Source organism: Macrotis lagotis, chromosome 1 (assembly GCF_037893015.1).
Source record: "Macrotis lagotis isolate mMagLag1 chromosome 1, bilby.v1.9.chrom.fasta, whole genome shotgun sequence".
NCBI classification, from domain to species: domain Eukaryota; kingdom Metazoa; phylum Chordata; class Mammalia; order Peramelemorphia; family Peramelidae; genus Macrotis; species Macrotis lagotis.
In genome coordinates, this window is record NC_133658.1 from 100,662,672 (window position 1) to 100,682,910 (window position 20,239).

The window sequence follows — 20,239 nt, forward strand, 5'->3', positions numbered from 1 at the left end:
TCCATTGAGCCTAGTTGTTTGGTAATCAAACATACTATATTTCCTCCGGAAACTTGAAGATAGCTCTCATGTTCCTCCTAAGTTTTTCCTTTCCTCTCCAGATTAAACAGCTCCAGTTTCTTTAGCTACTCCTTGTGTATACAGCATGATCCAAGGCTCTTCATTTGCTTAGTTGTTCTCTTCTGGGTGTTCTCCAGGTTACTAGGGTTCTTCCTAAAATGTGACAAAGTCCATCTCCACTGATCTCAATTTTGCATTCTCTATTCTTTTCTTTCTGTCTTTATCCCTTTCTAGACTTGTGTATGGCTTAAATTCATTGTGCTTATAAGCTTCTTGATGGGTGGCTCAGAAATCCCATTTGTCAGATTTTTTTTTTTTAAGTCTTCTAGGATGTCTTTTGTTTGAGCCTTGTGATCTAAAAAACCATCCAGGGAAGTCACTCACTCTTATTATTTTCTTATTTTATCTTGCATTACATGTTCCTATTAGCTTTTTTTATATTCCTTCTAGGACAATCATCATTCCTCTTGGCAGAAAAAGCAAATGAAGTAAAATAAGAGTTAAGAAATTTGTTTATTTTATTTTCTCATTTTAAAAGCAATGATTACATATTTCCTTTGATCCTTATTTTTTCTTCATAGAACTAAAATAATTTTCCTCTTGTCCTTAAAATTTAATGCCAGTCTTAATTCATTCTGAACTTCAGCATTTTTAAAGCCCAGAAATTTCTCAATTACAGTTGCCTTATGGCAGCTGAGTTGCATGATGGATGGACCTGGAGTGAGGAACATCTATTTCAAATCCAACCTCAGACACTTTATTAGCTTGTGAACCTGAGCAAGTCACTTAACCTCTTCTTTGTCTGCCTCAATTTCCTCATGTATAAAATGAGTATAACAATAGCATCTACTTTCCAGGGTTGCTTGTTAGGATCAAATTAGCTTATATTTATTTGTAAAGAATTTTGTAAATCTTAAAATGTTACTTAAATATTAACTGCTATTATTATTATTGTTACTATACCTCACTACCTTTTTGTATTCCTTTTTAGTTGCCTTTTCTATCTTTTATACATTTTAAAAAAACTTAATTTGGCAGTTTGATTTCCCCATGCATCCCATCTGCATTGCTCATTTAAACTTTCTTGTTTCTATATCACTTCAAACTTTAATTTTTAGCAGCTTGGCCCATCTTTTGTGCTCATTTCCCCATGCATATACGCTTTTGTCCATACACCCTTATCTGGATTACAGATTCCTTGTGAGCAAGGTCTCTTTTTCACCTTATTCTGTATTCTCCCAAAAGTACTTAGAAGTGTCTTGTACATGATAGATATTCCGTAAGTACTGGTTATTCCATCAAATTTTGGATGAATGGAAGAGTGTCATTAATGTCTTAAGTTTCAGTTCTTTGTTTGTGGTTGTGAGGTTTGGACCTAGTTATACTTGGATTGTTCTCTCTAGACTTTCAGTCAGTTGCTAGAGACTTTTCTTTATCTTCTTTCAGTATCTTAATACTTGGGTTATACAGATGCAATTGTTTTAACATAAATGAACATGGATGGCATGATCCAAATGTACATTGTTGTTTTTATAATCAGAAGTCTCCATTTTTAGTCTGTTTTTTGAAGATCCTGCTTAATTCCCTTAATTCTATCACTATTTTTAGTTTTTTGTGGAGTGTCAACTTTAATATTCAATATTTTAAACTCCCTTGGGTTTTTTTGGAAACAAAGTAATATTTCTATTATTTATTTTCCAGCTGATGGAATCTGGATCTATGAAGACTTAGAAGTGGCCATATTCTTGATGTTTTCAGTTCCTTAGAGAACAACCTGTTTTTCCCAGAATTTTAATATTCATTATTTAGGGTTCTTCCAGTGATTAATTTTTTTGTCTCGACTTAACTGAATAAAACATTGTCTTTGTTCAGATTCTCTTATTGTGGTTGAATACTCTTCTACTGCCTCTTTTATTATTTACATTCTACCATTCCTCTGAAAACCATTTCAGTTCCTACCTTTTTCTTGACTACCTCATTCAGTCCATATTGGTTTTTCCTTTTCTGAACTGGAGCACTCACTGTATATACCTGTTTTTTAAGCGCATATATGTATTTGGTTAGTTTTAGCTATACTTTAAGATACCTTGAAGATACCTCTTATGTAAGTGTCTCTCAGGTTCCTTCTACATCCATTTAAACATATTTTGGAAATAGCATTCAATAAATATTTGCCAAATTTATACACAATAGCACATCTTGTTTGGGTGCTTTAGTCTATTACAATGATTCAATTCACTCATTGTTCATTGTATAATGGAAGCTTCATGCATACAGTTGAAGAGTTGTAAACTAAGAACTATGAAAGAAATGAAAATTGATTTGCCAAAACTAAAAATAAATTAGCAAATGTATTGAGGTTTTTTACATTATTGTCTATAGGTGTGTGTGTGTGTGTGTATGTATATATTATGTATATATGATCTTTGAGTATTTATGATACTGTATTTGGAAGATCTGTTTAGTTCTTTTCAGAATCATTTTTGAAAGAAATTATAAATTTGTTTATACTTAAGTGCATTTGGAATGAATAATTTTTGTATTTTCAGCTTCGAGCTCAGAACCAGGTCTTAAAAAAAGGTGTTGTGGATGAACAAGCGAATTCAACTGCTTTAAAGGTATGAGGCTTTTGTTTTATATTAACTTAGAGCTTGATTGTTAAATCAAATTAAATATGTTGGCTATCCAGTAAGGGCTACTAGGTTAAAGGCCCAGCTCTGCCACAGATTTACAAAGTTACATTGACAGGGACTTTAACCTTTTTTGCTTTGGTTTTCTGTTTGCTCATCAGCTTGTTTTTTGAGTGTTATATGCTTTGATTTTTTTGACTAAGAATTTTACTGTTAAAATTGCTATGGGGGGGAAGGGCAGAGCCAAGATGGTAGCTTGGAGACTGGAATTCCCCAAAGCTCTTCCCTAGAAAACTCCAAATGCCATAAAATCATGATGAAGCCAAATTCTAAAGTGGAAGAACCCATAGAACGATTTGAGTGCAACAATATTCCAGTTCAAGACAATTTGGAAGATCCATGGGAAAGGTCTATTCCACCGAGAGTGAGGTTGGAACAAGCAGACTTGACCAGGTGGAAAAGGAGATAAGGAAGCTCTCTGAAGAAAATAACTCCTTCAAATGTAGAGTGGAGCTATGTGAAGTTGATGACTTTGTAAGGAATCAAGAAACAATAAAACAAAACCAAAAGAGTGAAAAACTAGAAGAAAATGTGAAATACCTCATTGGAAAAACAACTGGCCTGGAAAACAGATCCAGGAGAGATAATTTAAAAGTTATTGGGCTACCTAAAAGTCATGACCAGGAAAAGAACCTAGACTTCATTTTTTAAGAAATTATCCAACAAAATTGCCCTGATATCCTAGAAGCAGAGGATAAAGTAGAAATGGAGAAAATCCACTAATCACCTCCTGACTCTCAGGAATATTATAGCCAAATTCTAGAATTCCCAAGTCAAAGAAAAAATATTACAAGCAGCCAGAAAGAAATAAATTAGTTACCATGATATAGTCAGGATTACACAGGATTTAGCAACATCTACGTGAAGGGTTCATAGGGCTTGGAATATGTTATTCTAAAAGACAGAAGAGCTTGGATTAAAACTGAGAACCAACTACCCAGCAAAACTGAACATTCTCAGTTGAAAAGATGGACGTTCAATGGGGACTTCCAGACTTTCCTGTTGAAATGACCAGAGCTGAACAGAAAGTTTAACCTCCAAGTACAGGCCTCAGGTGAAGCATAGAGAGGGTGGATGGGAAGGGTAAATTATGAGGATTTAATGATGTTGAACTGCTTGTATTCCTGCATAGGAACAAGATGTTGGTAACTCATATGAACTGTCTCATTTATTAGAGCAGTTAGAAGGAGTATATATAGACAAGCTACAAGAGGGAACTGAATATGAAGGTATAATATAAAAGATGGAGTCAATGGGCAAAAACTGAATGTACTGGGAGAAAGGGAAAGGAGATGTAGAATGGGCTAAGATATTTAATGTAAAAGAGTCACAAAAATGTTTTTTGCAATGGAATGGAAGGGGGGGAAGGTGAGGGGAAATCAGTGAACCCTCATTTTTATTGGAAGTGACTCAGAGAGGAAACAACAAACACACTAGGGTATATAAATCTGTCTTACCCTAGAGGAAAACAAGGATGTGTCCTTGCTCCCATACTTTTTAGCATGATATTTTCAGCCATGTTATCAAATGCTTGCGCTGAGGATGAACATGAACTCAAGGTCAGCTATAACATTATTGGCAAATTCTTTAACTTGAAAAGGCTTCAAGCCAAGACCAAAGTGGAGGGAGTGTTGGTGCATGATCTTCTGTTTGCAGATGGTTGTGCCCTCAGTGCAGCCTTTGAAACTGACATGTAACAAAGTATAGATTGATTCTCTATTGTTTGTGTCAATTTTCTTCTTAATACCAAGAAAACCCAGGTGCTCCATTAGGCAGCATCACACCATCCTTATGTGGAACCATTGATTACAGCAAATGGAAAAGTTATGAGTACTGTGGATAAGTTCACTTACCTTGGCAGTGTCTTTTCTAAGGAGATACACTTTGACAATGAGGTTGACGCATTACCAGAGCGAATGCAGTATTTGGGAGACTCTGAAAGAAAATAAGGGAGAAAAGAGGTATTAGATTGACTACAAACTGAAGGGCTACAGAGCTGTTGCATTGATCTCATTGCTATATGCTTGTGAAACCTGGATAGTCTACCAGCACCATGTCAGGAAACTGAGTCGCTTCCATTTAAATTGTCTTAGGAAGATTCTGAAGATCACCTGGCAGAATATACCAGACACTGAGGTCCTTTCTTCAGCTAAACTGCTTAGCATTCCAACAGTACTACAGAGAGTGCAACTATGATGAGTTGGACATATTGTTAGAATGCCAGATATATACTTCCCACAAAAACTATTTTATGGAGAACTCACACAGGGCAAGCACTCACAAGGAGTCAGAAAAAGTGATACTGAAATACTCTGAAGGTCTCATTGGAGAACTTTAGAATTGATTGTACTGCTAAGGAGACACTGGCATAGGATTACCCAGCATGGCATGCCCTCATCCGTGAGGGTGCTGTACTGAGAAAGGCAGAATTGAAGCAGCTCAAAGGAAACATGATTTATGTAGATCCATGGCCTATTTGTGCCTCACCTGTGGTAGAGTATTCTGAGCTCATATTGGTCTGAATAGTCACAGTTGGACACACTGTAATTTGTCTCAAGCATAGTGATGTCATTTTGGTCTTTTTCAATAAAGAAGGACAAGAACCAACCACATATTATAAAGATGGAGTCAGTGGTGAAAAAGGAATGTACTGGGAGAAAGGGAAAGGAGAGGTTAGAATGGGCTAAGATATTTCGTGTAAAAGAGTCAGAAAGTTTTTGCAATGGAGTGGAAAGGGGGAAGGTGAGGGGGAATGAGTGAGCCTTCATTCTAATCAGAAGTGTCTCAGAGAGTAAATAATATACATACTCAGTAGGGTATAGAAATCTATCTTACCGTAGAGGAAAAAAGGAATGAAAAGGGATAGGAGAAAGGGGAGAAGGTGAGAGAAGGGGGGGGGGTGTAGATGATTGAAGAAAGGGAAGATTGTAGGAGAGGGTAGTCAGATACAGCATACTATTGAGGAGGTACAGAGTTAAAGGTGAGAAAGAATAGATTAAATGGGAATGGGGAGGAACGAATGGCGGGAAATACAGTTAATAACAGCAACTGTGGGAAAACTATTGAAGCAACTTCTCTGATAAACTTGTGATATAAAAAATGCAACCCTTCTCAGAGACAGAGCCTATGGTATCTGAACACAGTCAAGTACATTTTTTCCTCTCACTTTATTTTCTTGAGGTTTTTCATTTGGGGGGAGGGGGTATTATGTTTACTTTTACAACGAGATTATTGTAGTAATGTGAAAATAAATAAGTAAACCATAAAAAATAAAATTGAACTGAATAAAAAAATTGCTATTCCTCTAAAACATTTACTCATATGGGTGTATTTAGAGGAAACATGATTTTGCTATTAAATTATTCAAGATTTATTTAGGTAATAAAAAGAAACCTGCTAAGTCTGTAACCTTTTTTCCTTCTTCCAGATTGTACTATACAGTAATTCCTTTATTAACATATTTGCTAACATTGCACTTTATTGTAAGAAACTTTGTCACTTAATAAATCAGGAATTAGTGGTATCTCTTGACTTTTTCTTTTTAAGAGGTGTGAAATCAGTGTCTTTCCACTTAAAACAACAGAAATCCACTATCATATGGTCTAAACAAACATGAAAACTCTTAAAGAAATTGCTTTTTTTTTTTTTTTGCTAACCTGTTCTGGTTTTTAATATCCTTCCCAGAGTTATTTCTGTTTGAATTTTAAAGAGAAGTTACTGACTATATTCATTACCTAGGTGGATGTCTTCTTAAAGTTAATGATTAGATGGAGTAGCTGAGTTTTAGGCATTTCATCACATTAGTCACTGTTTTGAAGTAGCAGTAGTTTAGTGGATAGAGTTCCAGACCTGAAGTCAGAAGGACCTTAGACCTAATCCTGCCTTAACCACTCATTAGCTATGTCATCCTGGACGAGTCATTTAAACTTATTTGCCTCTGTTTTCTCAACTGTAAAATGGGGATAATGATCATATTTACCTCCCAGTTTTGTGAGGATCAAATAAGATAGCAGTAAAGTGCTTAGCACAGAGACTGGCACATGGTGGGCACAGTATAAATGTTAGCTGTTTCTGCTGCTTCTTCTATTCCTATTGCTTGACTACTTGGTATGTGCCACTTGTAAATAATAGCTATTTTAGTTATGAGATTAGGAAGAGATTAATTTTTATTGCTTTGTAGCTATGGTCTTACATTTATTGGGCTGATATCTTAAAATTATCATGGATCTTGATCTCACTGTGGATGGACCCATCACTGATATGGATTGGCAGCCCAGCCAGACTCTTTCCTTATTGGGTGCTCTTGTCCCTTTCTTTCTGTAATTTTCTGTGTATGGAAGAAGGTCAATTTACCTCCATCCTCGATATTTTCTTTATTTTCACATGAGGAAACTGAGGCATAGAGGGTTAAGTGACTTTCCTAGGGTCAAGCTTCTGAGGTCAGATTTGAATTCAGGAAGATGACTACAAACAAGTGCTCTTTCTATTGCATTCCCTAGTTGCCATGGTGACAGAGTATGGGGGTGATAAAAGGGATTTTATACCACTCAGGGTCTAGAAGCATAATGAGTGAATGGGATAAGGTTTAGGCTGGAGCCTGGCTAATTATAGAGGCTTTGGAAACTAATGGACTGGGAATCACAGTCACATGATATCAGTAGAATATTGGTATTAAAAACGATGGGCCTTTGTTTCACGGAAAAGTTGGGTGTAATTAAGAGCTTTTAAATTTCTCAAACTTTTAATTCTTGTCCTTACTCGTTGTTTATTTTCAGTGTCTATATAAATTGTGCATGTCTGTCTGTCTATGGGATTCATCTATATATGTAACTGGATAAGTTCTGCAGGCTTTTGATCTAAGTTCATATCACTATCAGGGGAATAGGCATTCCTCATCCATTTGGTTTTTCTTGTATGGGTGGTTAGATCCAAGTACCCTTTTTTCAGATGACATTTTTTTTTTATTTTTGCAAGGCAGTGGAGTTACTTGCCCAACACTACTAGTAAATATCAAGTGTCTGAGGTCACATTTGAACTCCAGTCTTTCTGACTCCTAGACCAGTGTTATCCACTGCACCACCTAGCTGCTCTTGCAAATGACATTTTACTGATTGTATGAAACCTTGAAACATTGCAGAACCTTTTGGAAGAGATCCAAAACTATATTAGAGTTTGACTTACTCTATGATATGAAGATTAGGATTTGAATAAGTTTGCTTCTTTAATTAGTAGAATTTACTAGTAAGATCATTCTAATGTTTTTCATTTGGAGACGGTTCATTTAGGTTGGGACTAAGCAAAATTTTGCCTTGTAACTTTCATCAGTGAAAAAAGCAAATGAGTTGATAAAAATTTCAAGGGAAATTTTACCTATTAGAGAGGGCAGCTAGGTATTGCACCAGCTCTGATAGAGCACCAGCCCTGGTTTCCAGAGGACCTGAGTTCAAACTTGGCCTCAGATACTTGATACTTCTAGCTGTGTAGCCTTGGGCAAGTCACCTAATCCTGATTGCCTCTCTTCCAGGGCCAAGTCTAGTTATCTTGATTCATATCTGGCCACTAGAACAAAGTGAGGCTGAGGACTTTGCACATCATCCCTTTACTCAAATCTAATTCACTTGCATGCTGTAGTATCACCTCCCTGATTTCTTGGGTTTTCTTCAGAAACAAAGTTCAAGCAATATCAATCACTTAAGACAAATGTACATATAGATAATAGAATGAGTACTTTAAGGATCCCAGAACTGAAAGCAACCTTCGTGATTATTTAATGTAGCCCCTGCACTTTACCAGTGAAGAAACTGTTGTTTTTAGAGAGAAGATGGTTGTACTAATAATTCAGACTAGGCAGTCAGAACCAAAGCTTGAATTTCTTGACTCTCAATCTGTTCCTCTTTCTACTCTTTCATGATGCCCTTTGATGTAGACAGACTTGTATACTTAGGATGGTAATTTGATATGTAGCTATAAATTATTAATTCCAAAAAACTATTGAGGCCTAACATGAATAAGGGAGCTTACTATAAGAACTGTATTTTGGTGAATTAAATAAAACTCACTTTCATTATTGCCTATTGAACTATGATATGTTGAGTAACACATTTTTGTTCTGTTCAAAGTATGACTTTTTTATAATTCATATATAAATTTGTCTTAAGTTAGTGGTACTTTATTGGTTTTCTTTAAAGGAGCACATAGAGTGTTTAAATATTGAATGAAACCTTTTCTGGAATCAGACCTTAAAAGAATGTAAAGTTCTTATGAAAACTTAATTGTACTATCTCATATAAAATATAGTTAGGAAGGCATATGTCTTTAAAAATCCCCCCTGTAGTTCCACCTGTTTTTCTTTTGCTCATTCCCCTTTTTCAGTTTCCCATGAAGATTGTTTGGTGTTTCCCAGGATTTTGTCTGTTCTCTCTTACCTCTATAGACAATAAATCATCAAACATTTATTAAATGCCTTCTGTATTTCAGTAACTGTGCTAATCTAGGTCATATCGCCATCTTGACAGACTAACAAAGTCCTTGAACCCCTTCTTTGAATTATATTTTGAATATGTAAAATTCACAGGAAACTAGTTTTGAAATATAGCAGTCAGACTATAAGAGAAAAACCAAAAAACTCAGGTTAAAACTCTTATTCTCTTCAGTCTTCCTTTACATTCTCATTCACTAGGACAGTTTCATGTAGCACTTTTTGGCAGGTTCCAAGTCTTTCTTCAAATGTTTTTAAGACATTTAAGAGGTCTTATTAGTATCTTAAATTTAGCATATGCAGAATGAACGAGAAAAAAAGCACTTATTAATTAAACACTTCCTCAAAGTCTCAAAATCTGCTAAGTGCTAGAGATACAAACAAAAAAGCAAAACAGCCTAGCCTCTCAAGGAGTGCCTACTTGAATTGGACAGCACATACACAGGAAGCTTTATCAGGGCAAGTGGAAAGATCTGGTGACTGTTAAAGAGTATTGCAGCATGACAGATGTCAATGCCTGGGGGCTGAGATGATGTAGATGCAGAGCAGATGGTGAAAGGCCGGTACACCTTAGGGAATAATGGCGGGGCAGATGGTAAAGCCTGGTGGTTGACCATCTTACTGGAAGGATTGTAGTTAGCAACTCCTTGCTTATTCACACAATATGAACAGCCATGTTCCTCACCTGCAATTATTTGAAGGATGTAGAAAATTTGAATTAGAGATAATTGAGGACTCTGGGGGGATTATTTTATGAGAGTTATATTCTGAGAGAGATTAAATGACTTTTTTAGAGCCATCCAGCTAGTAAATTTTGGATGAAATATTTTCTTTTTATCTACAATTGATAAATAATTGCTTCTCCCTTGTATTTCACGTAATAATTTGAACCTATCTTATGTACTTATGTTTTATTTTGTGTTTGTTGGTTTGTAAAAACTTCATGAGGGCAAAGACTATTTCAATTAATCTTTTGCATCCTGACATGGTGATTTGCATTTGATCAATATATGTAAATGAATGAATTATGCAATTAGTTTGTCACCTAATAGACAAGCTATTATCTGTTTTTGAGCTTAATATCTGAGAACCTAGCTTGGTAAACTTCTGTCTCAAAATTCCGAGAGGTAAGGAATTACATTTCTATTTTGGTGTAATTTAGAATAAACAATAAAAACTCATTATTTCTAAGCCTAAAGGCTGAATTCTGAGCAGTGGTCTATTTTTTCATGTTAATGCAGGAACAACTAAAAATGAAGGATCAATCATTGAGAAAATTACAACAAGAAATGGATAGTTTGACATTTCGCAATCTGCAGCTTGCCAAGAGGGTTGAACTACTTCAGGATGAACTTGCTGTGAGTGAACTCCGAGGCAAGAAAAATAAGGTAGGCTGAAATAAAAACATTTGAGTACCATCTTGCCAGTTAGGCATTGAATTGTAAAGTCTGCAAAGTTTTTATCAGACTTGCTCACACAAGTGCTATATGCCCTCTATTCCTGGGAAAAAATTTTACCAAAAAATAGTTGCATTCCAGTTCTGGGCTTGCATTCACACCAGTACTTATTTAGAGAAGTAGAGAGAAATCAAGAATTTTGAGCATTTCTTAAGTTTCTTAACTATCTAAATTGTAGCTTATTGGTTATAGTAATTGATATTTTGTTGTGTATTATAATGAAAAGACCCATCGGCAAGAATTCTAGTCAGGAAGACTTGGGTTTAAATTCTGAATCTGACCTTTCTTAGGTTATTTTAAAAAACTTTTTCCCCCCAAATTTTAAACATTTTTATGTGTTTATTTCAATTATTATTTTTATTTTTAATATAATTTTTTATTTTACAATTATATACAATAGTAGTTTCTGCCAATCATTTTATTTGCAAGGTTTTGAATTTTGCAATGTTTCCCCCTCCCTTCTCTCCCCCTCCCCCCAACAGAAGGCAATGTTTCCATGATATGCATAGATCAAAATTGAATGCGTTGAGAGAAAAAACAGATCCATAAGGAAGAAAGAAAATATTAGAGATAGCAAAATTATGTAAAACATAAGACGACTTTTTTTAAAAATGGAAGGTAATAATTTTTGTTCTTCATATAAACTCCATACTTCTTTCTCCGGATACAGATGGTGTTCTCTGTCACAGACTTCCTAAAATTGTTGCTGATTATTGCACTGATAGAATGAGCGAGTCCATCAAGATTGATTATTATTATTATTAGGGCATAAAGTGTTCTTCTGCTTCTGCCCATCTCACTCACCATCAGTTCATACAAGTTTTTCCAGGCTTCTCTGAAATACAATCCCTCCTCATTTCTATTAGAACAATAGAGTTCTATTATATATATATATATATATATATATATATATATATATATATATATATATATATATAAATATAATATATATAATAATTTATTCAGCCATTCCCCAATTGATGGACATCCCCTTGGTTTCCAATTCTTTGCCACTACAAACAGAGCTGCTATAAATATTTTTGTAAATGTGATATTTTTACTCTTTTTTCATTATCTCTATTTCCTGAAGAGATAGTGGTATTGGTGGATCAAAAAGAGTATGTATATTTTCATTGCCCTTTGGGCATAATTCCCAAATGCTCTCCAGAAAGGATGAATTATTTCACAGCTCCACCAACAATGCATCAGTGTCCCAGATTTCCCTCCAACATTGATCATTACTCTTTTTGGTCTTATTGCCCAATCTGAGAGATGTGAGTTGGTACCTCAGAGATGCTTTAATTTGCATTTCTGTAGTCAGTAATGATTTAGAGCAATTTTTCATATGACTATAAATAGCTTTGATTTCCTTATCTGTAAATTGCCTTTGCATATCCTTTGACCATTTCTCAATTGGGGAATGGCTTGTGTGTTTTATTTTTTAATAAATTTGACTCAGTTCTCTATGTCTTAGAAATGTATCCTGTGTCAGAAACACTAATTGTAAAAATTGTTTCCCAATTTACTACATTTCTTTTGTTCTTGGTTAGAGTGGCTTTGTTTGAGCAAAAGTTTTTTAATTTATTCAAAATTATCTAGTTTGTTTTTTACAATATTCTCTATCTCTTCCTTGTCATAAACTGCTCCCCTTTCTAAAAATCTGACAGGTAAACTATTCCTTGTTCTCCTAAAATGCTTATATTATTGTCTTTTATGTCTAAATCCTGCATCCATTTTGATCTTATCTTGGTATAGGGTATAAGATGTTGGTCTAATCCTAGTTTCTGCCATACTAGTTTCTGCCAGTTTTCCCAGCATAAACATTTTTATTTAAAGTTATGGGTTGGGGTGGCTAGTTGGCTTAGTGGACAAAGCACCGGCCTTGGAGTCAGGAGTACCTGGGTTCAAATCTGGTCTCAGACACTTAATAATTATCTAGCTGTGTGGCCTTGGGCAAGCCACTTAACCTCATTTGCCTTGCAAAAAAAAAACACCTAAAGTTATTGGTTCCAAATTTTATCTTAACCTTTTTTCCTGAGATGGTACACAATCAGATATAGGTTATACATGTTCAGTTATTTAATTCCAAATTAGCTATTTGTTTAAGAAGACTCTAATAAAAGAAAAATATGAAGGAAAGTATAAAATAGCATGCTTCAGTCTGTATTCAATCAATATCAGTTCTTTCTCTGAAGGTGAATAGTATGCTTCATCATTGATCTCTTGAAATTGTCTTGGATCATTGTATTACTGAGAATAGCTAAATCATTTACAATTCTTCACTGAATAATAGTATTGTTACTTTGTATAACATTTTCCTAATTCTGTTCACTTCACTATACCTCAGTTTATGTAAGTCTTTGTAGGATTTTCTGAAATCATTCTGCTTGTCATTTTTTTATAGTATGATAATATTCCATTACAATTACATATCATAACTTGCATTTCCCTGTTTATGATCTCTGGATTAAGAAGGAGGAATGGAAAGGCATTGTAGGAGTGCTGTGCCCCTCCCAAGGTAGGGACCCTTGAGGGAGCCCACCTGCCACTAGGTCCCAAGGGTTTCTGCTTCAAGACATGTCCGAGATAGTCTGGCTAAGCTGGGGTGTGGGGAGAGGTCTTCCCCAGTTTTTTTTATTGTCTATAGTTATTTTATTTTTTTTTCCAATTATATACAAAGATAGTTTTCAACATTGATTTTTTGGTAAGCTTTTTGAGTTCTGCATTTTTCTACCACTTTCCCTGCTTTTCCTTCTCCCCATGAGCAAGTAATCTGATACAGATTACACATGTATAATTATGTTTAACATATTTCCATAGTAGTCATGTTGTGAAGGAGTTAGGACTAAAGGAAAAAAGTATGAGAGAAAAAACCCCATAAAAGAAGTTTTAAAAAGTGAGCATAGTGTCCTTTGTTTGGCATTCAGATTCCATAGTTCTTTCCTCATGAGGCTTTCAGGATTGTCTTTGATCATTGAACTGCTAAGAGGAGCTGAGTCCATTATAGTTGATCATGTCACAATGTTGTTATCAATGTGTACAATGTTCTCCTGGTTTTCCTCAATTTACTCAGCATTAGTTCATGCAAATCTTTTTTTTTAATTTATCTTTTATTCTCATTTTGTACAATTGTTTTTCTTTACATTAATAAAATATACTTGTTTACAAGTAAACAAAATACCCCTCCCCCCATGAATATAGATAGACTTGCTTGGGCAAAAAAGTAAAGGGGGGAGAAAAAAATTAAAATAAAAAAAATAATAGTAATAATCGTAGCTATGGACAGGTGGCGCAATGGACGAAGCACCAGCCCTGGAGCCACTAGCACCCAAGTCCTTATCCAGCCTTGTAAACCCAATAATCACCCAGCCATGTGACATGCAAGCCACCTGATCCCCACTGCCCTGCACAAACCAAAAAGAAGAAAAAAAAAGACCCAAAATAAAATAAAATAGTAATAATAGTAGGGGTGGCTGGGTGGCAGACAGAGCATTGGCCCTTGAGCCAGGAGCACCTGGGTCCGAATCCGGCCTCAGACACCCAATGATCACCCTGCTATGTGGCCCCAAGCAGGCCACCCAGCCCCACTTGCCCTGCACCTTCCCCCAAATAATAATAACAAAAAATGTCTTTCAGTCTGTGTTCCAACACCATCAACTCTGTCATGAGTGGATCACATTCTTTATGATAAGTCCATCACAAAAGTTACTTCCATATTTTTCCAACGTTGCCATTGCTGTTCTCAACTCCCTCCTTTCTTATTTCTCCACTACCATGTACTCTATTTTCTCTCTCCTTTCACTCTGACTCTGCTGTAGGGTCGCTGAGTGGCACAGCAGACAGATCCCTGGTCCTGGGGCCAAGAAGCCCTGAGCCCCCATACCACCCCATAGGCCCAGAATCCACCTGGCCCTATGGTCCTGGGCAGGCCATCCAATCCCAGCCCCTTGCAAGAAGTAAAAAAAGAAAATGTGTTATATCTGACCACTCTCCCCCCATGGTCCATCCTCTCCTCCTTTATTTACATCCCCACCCCTTCCCCCTGCCCCCTCCCTCCTTCTTACTCCAGTTGTCTATACCCCATTGAGTATATTTGCTGTTTCCTCTCCTAGCCATCTCTGATGAGAGCAAAGGTTCCCTCATTCCCCCTTGCCTCCCCCCTTCCATATCATTGCAATAGCTCATTGTAATAAAAACAATCTTATTATGTGAAATAGCTTGGACTATTCCCCCTCTCCTTTTTCTTTCTCCCATTCCATTTCCCTTTTTTTCTTATTGACTCCATTTTTACACCATATTTTATCTTCGAATTCAGCTTTCCTGTGCTTCAACTGTAAAAGCTCCCTCTACCTGCTCTATTAACTGAGATGGTTCATATGAATATTATCAGTATCATTTTTCTATCCATGCAGTTCATCCTCATTAAGTCCCTCATATTTCCCCCCCTCTCCTCCAATCTCCATGCTTCACCTGATTCCTGTATCTGAAGATCAACCCTTCTGTTCAGCTCTGGCCATTCCAAAAGGAACCTTTGAAATTCCCCTGGTTCATTGAAAGTCCATCTTTTTCCCTGGAAGAGGACATTCAGCCTTGCTGGGTAGTTCATTCTTGGCTGCATTCTAAGCTCTTTTGCCTTCCGGTATATTGTATTCCAAGCCCTATGAGCTTCCAATGTAGTTGCTGCTAAGTCCGGTGTGATCCTGACTGCAGCTCCACGATATTTGAACTGTGTCCTTCTGGCTGCTTGTAATATTTTCTCTTTGACTTGGGAGTTCTGGAACTTGGCTATAATATTCCTGGGGGTTGGTTTTTTGGGATCTCTTTCTTGGGGGGGATCGGTGGATTTTTTCCATTTCTATTTTGCCCTCTGCTTCTAGAATATCAGGGCAATTTTCCTGTAGTAATTTTTTGAAAATGATGTCAAGGCTCTTTTCCTGATCATGACTTTCAGGTATTCCAATAATTTTCAAATTATCTTTCCTAAGTCTGTTTTCCATATTACTTGTTTTTTCAATGAGATATTTCACATTTTCTTCTAATTTTTCATTTTTTTGGTTTTGAAGTATTGATTCCTGATTTCTGGTAAATTCATCGATCTCCCTGAATTCTATTCTTTGTCTGAAGGATTTATTCTCCTCAGAGAGTTTTCTTATCTCTTTTTCCATCTGGCCAATTTTGCTTTTTAAAGCATTCTTCTCCTCAATAACTTTTTGAACTGTTTTATCCATTTGACCTAAGCTGTTTTTTAGCATGCTATTTTCTTCAGCATTTTTTTGGATTTCCTTGACTAAGCTGCTGACTTCATTTTCATGTTTTTCCTGCATATCTCTCTCCTTTCTTTTCCCGGTTTTTCTTCTAACTCCCTCATTTGATTTTCAAAGTCTTTTTTGAGCTCTATCATAGCCTGAGCCCAATTTCTGTTTTTCTTGGAATCTTTAGATGCAGGAGCTTGTGCTTCCTCATCTTCAGACTGAGTATTTTGATCCTTCTTGGGCTCATTTGCAAAATATTTCTCAATGGTCTTCCTCTTGTTTCTTTGTTCATTTTCCCAGCCTAAGCCTGTTTTTTGGGGGTGCTTCCTGAGATTTTGGGACACTCCCACAAGGGTCTCAGTGTGTGAGGTTCTGTCTTCCCTCCTGGTCTGTGAATGACTATAAGCGCCCCCCTCTGCCACGGGGCCAAGGTGGGGGGGCCCTCTTGTTCTATGGGGGGGCCTAGACTGGGATCAGGATCTGAATGTGGTCAGAGTTCCAGAGTCCTGTTCCAGAGGCAGAGGACAGAGCTCTGCAGTCTCTCTTCACTCCCCTGCCTCAGCTCAATGGGCTCATGCCCTGGGGGCTCCTGCTTACCAGCTCCACCTGCTTTTGTTTCTGGGTCTAGGCTGCTGAAAGACCAGGCTGCTGGCTGTGTGCCCTGAGGGCTGGGCTCCACGTGCTCTCCTCAGCAGAGGTCCCCTGCTGCTCCCCCACTCTGTGCAGGTGCTCCCCGGGGTGCAGCCCAGGAGACTCCCCTGCTGCTGCAAGCTGCGGCCACCCCTCCGGCCCCGGGATGCAGAGCCTCTCTGCTCTTTTCCAGGTTACCTTGAGTGGGAGAACTGCCTCACTGGGTCCCTTTGTGGTTTCTGTCTCTCAAAAGTTTACTTAGAGTCCTTAGTTTATGAGTTTTTATCAGAGAGCTCCTAAGACTCGATCCCTTCATGTCGCCATCTTGGCTCTGCCCCCAGTTCATGCAAATCTTAACAGGTTTTTTTTTTTGCAAGGCAAGTGGGGTTAAGTGGCTTGCCCGAGGCCACACAGGTAATTATTAAGTGTCTGAGATCTGATTTGAACCCAGGTACTCCTGACTCCAGGGCTGGTGCTTTATCCCCTATGCCACCTAGCCTCACCCTTAACAGGTTTTTTTTGAAGTTGATTCGCTCATGATTTCTTATAGAATATCACGTTCATTTACCATCATTTATTTAACCATTCTCCAATTGTTGGCATCCTCTCAATTTCCAATTCTTTGCCATTGTTTACAGTTATTTTAAATGGAATTTTTTTTTCTATTTCATTGTTGCTGGATTGTGGTAACAAATAGAAATGCTGGTGATTTATGTGGGTTTATTTTGTATTCTGCAACTTTGATAAAGTTGTTAATGATTTCATGTAGTTTTTTTTAGTTAATTCTCTAGGATTTTCTGAGTATAACATTAAATCATCAGCAAAGAGTATAGTTTTGTTTCCTCATTGTCTATTTAATTCCTTTAATTTCATTTTCTTCTCTTATTGATATAAGTAACTTTTCTAATACACTATTAAAAAATAGAGGTGATAATGGGCATCCTTCCTTCACTTCTGATTGTATTGGAACTGCATCTAATAATCTAATTACAGATAATACTTTAATAGTTCTAGATAAATATTACTTATCATTTTAATGTAGGCTCCATTTATTCCTTTGTTTTCTAGTGTTTTTAATAGGAATGTGTTCTATAAAAGACTTTATGTATTTGCTGAGATAACCATATGATTTATGTTTGTTTTATTGATATAGTCAGTTATACTGATCGTTTTTCTAATATTGAACCAGCTCTGTATTCCTGGCACAGATTCCATCTGGTCATACATATGATCCTTATGACACAAATATGGTGCTGATATCCAGACCAGGAAGAGCCAAATCAGAGAAAGAAAATCATAGACCAATTTCCCTAATGAATATTAATGTAAAAATTGTTATTTAACAGAACAAATGACTCAATATTTCTGAGCCTCATTTTCTGCATTGATAAAATTGGGATGTACTATATTCTGCATTCTACAAAGGGTTGATATGAAAAAAGCACTTTGAGGGGGCAGCTAGGTGGTGCAGTGAATGGAGCACCGGCCCTGGAGTCAGGAGTACCTGAGTTCAAATCCGGCCTCAGATACTAAATAATTACATAGCTGTGTGGCCTTGGGCAAGCCACTTAACCCCATTGCCTTGCAAGAACCTAAAAAAAAACAGAAAAGAACTTTGGCCTGGCTAGGTGGTGCAATGGATAGAGTACCAGCCCTGGAGTCAGGAGTACCTGAGTTCAAATGTGGCCTCAGACACTTAATAATTGCCCAGCTGTGTGACCTTGGGCAAAGTCACTTAACCCCATTGCCTGGGGGGGAAAAAACACTTCGTGTAATTTAAAATTTAATATAGAGTTGTAAATAATGGTGACTATTATGAATATTATCTGGAGTAAAAATGAGTTAATAATACCTCACAGTTAGTATGGTGTAGTGGATAAAGAGTTAACCTCAGAGACAGAACTGTGTTTTGACACATTCTTGAATTGTAACCCTGTTCAGACTGCTTAAATATTCAGTTCTAGATAACATTCTAAGCCATTAAATTGCAGAGAAGGTGGTAAGCTACAAGGGTAGAAGGAATTTCTTCATCTGGAAGTTGCCTTTATCAATTAATTTACAAATCTAATTCCTGTCCCTAATAGTAATTAATAGTAACAACAATAGTTTTGCCATGCTGTATTGCAACTAATAAAAAGGTAGTGTTGACTCTGAAACCCCTTTAAGGTATCATCACTGCTCATGTGATATGTAGGGACTAATTGGATCATGTCTTAACTACATATTATATTTAAAGATTTGGATACAGTTTCTAAACATTTATTCATAAAGACATTGACAAGCTAGCTTGGCTTCTTTGTTGCCAAATGAACTCTCCTTTGTTGAAATATTTGGTTGTTTCTCCCTTTAAGTTTTATATATGTCAGTTTTCCTGATGCTGTTTGTAGATAGTTTGGTACTTTTGGAAATCTTATGATTTAGAAATTGCTTATTTCATAAGTCTGGTTTTTTAATTGAGGAGGCATTGGGGATAATGGATAGAAAGCAAATCTGTAAATCAGGAATACCTAGGTTCCAGTCCCACTGTTAGAATATAGTAACTGTGACCCTTGAGTAACCTTCTTAAAATGGGAATGGGGCAGCTAGGTGGTGCAGTGGCCTTGAAGTCAGGAGTACCTTAGTTCAAATCCAACCTCAGACACTTAATAATTTCTTAGCTATGTGGCCTTAGGCAAGCCACTTATCCCCATTGCCTTGCAAAAAAAAGCTAAAACAAAACAAAAAAAAAACCTTTATGGGGAAGAAAAGGTGCCAATCTGTTGGCTGATCACTTATGGCGCTTATAAGGAGTATTATATGCTGATAAAAATCATGGTTTTTATATCTGTAGTATCATAGTTTCACAGGTTTAGAATGTTAGATTCAGTGGAGATCATCTTACCCAATCCCTTCATTTTACGGATGAGAAAATTGAGGCACAATATATAGCTTTATCTCAGGTCCTTTGAGTTTGAAATCTTGGTTCCCTGACTCCAAAGCTTTTTCCATAGCCTCTGTAAGATTTTATGTCAGTGTGAGGAAGTAGTATCAGTTAAGCCAATATGCTTTACTGTATTATGATGAATATGGGAAAAAGTCACCCCAATTTAAAGAACCAGATGGTCAAGGACCCTTCAGATCTTGTCTGTATGCTACATGACCCAAAGGCCCTTATGTTGACTGTTCTTCCACTGGGCATTTTCTCAATACCTTTCCAATTCTACTTTGATTTATTTTTATTTTTATTTTTTTAGGATTTTACAAGGCAAATGGGGTTAAGTGGCTTGCCCAAGGCCACACAACTAAGTAATTATTTAGGGATTATAGCTGTAGATACATTTTTCTTTGGTAGATATGTAGTAGGAGAGAAGTGGGTCTCCAATAGAGATTGAGAGGCCTTGAACAGTGAATGAATTCAACTGCTCAGTATTCATTATAGAAGGTTGCAAAATGTGAAGACTAAAACCTCTTAGGAAAAACAGCAAGCACTTTGAGGATAGCTAGGTGAAGTTTGAGTGAGAATGAGAGAGAAAAGAGTCTGGCCACATGGCATGGGGGCCCATGATGTTCCAGAGAGCCTAAGTTGGGAACATGTGGCTAAGAAAGAGAGAGGGAGTTAGTCATCCTTGCAGGTAGAGTCCAAAAGAGAGAGTTCTTAAATGAACTTCTGTAATGGGTTGGACAAAGGGTGGC

General features: G+C 36.7%; 1 protein-coding gene across 2 annotated transcripts in view; it reads left to right on the forward strand.

Annotated features, from left to right (window-relative positions):
• PPP1R21 (protein phosphatase 1 regulatory subunit 21) overlaps nt 1-20,239 on the forward strand; it is a 90,699-nt gene that overhangs the window by 8,416 nt on the left and 62,044 nt on the right. For both annotated transcript variants that reach the window (XM_074205534.1, XM_074205544.1), the window contains 2 exons: nt 2,610-2,678; nt 10,470-10,616. In XM_074205534.1, the coding sequence (XP_074061635.1) occupies nt 2,610-2,678; nt 10,470-10,616 (216 nt within the window). The remainder of the gene's footprint in view (nt 1-2,609; nt 2,679-10,469; nt 10,617-20,239) is intronic.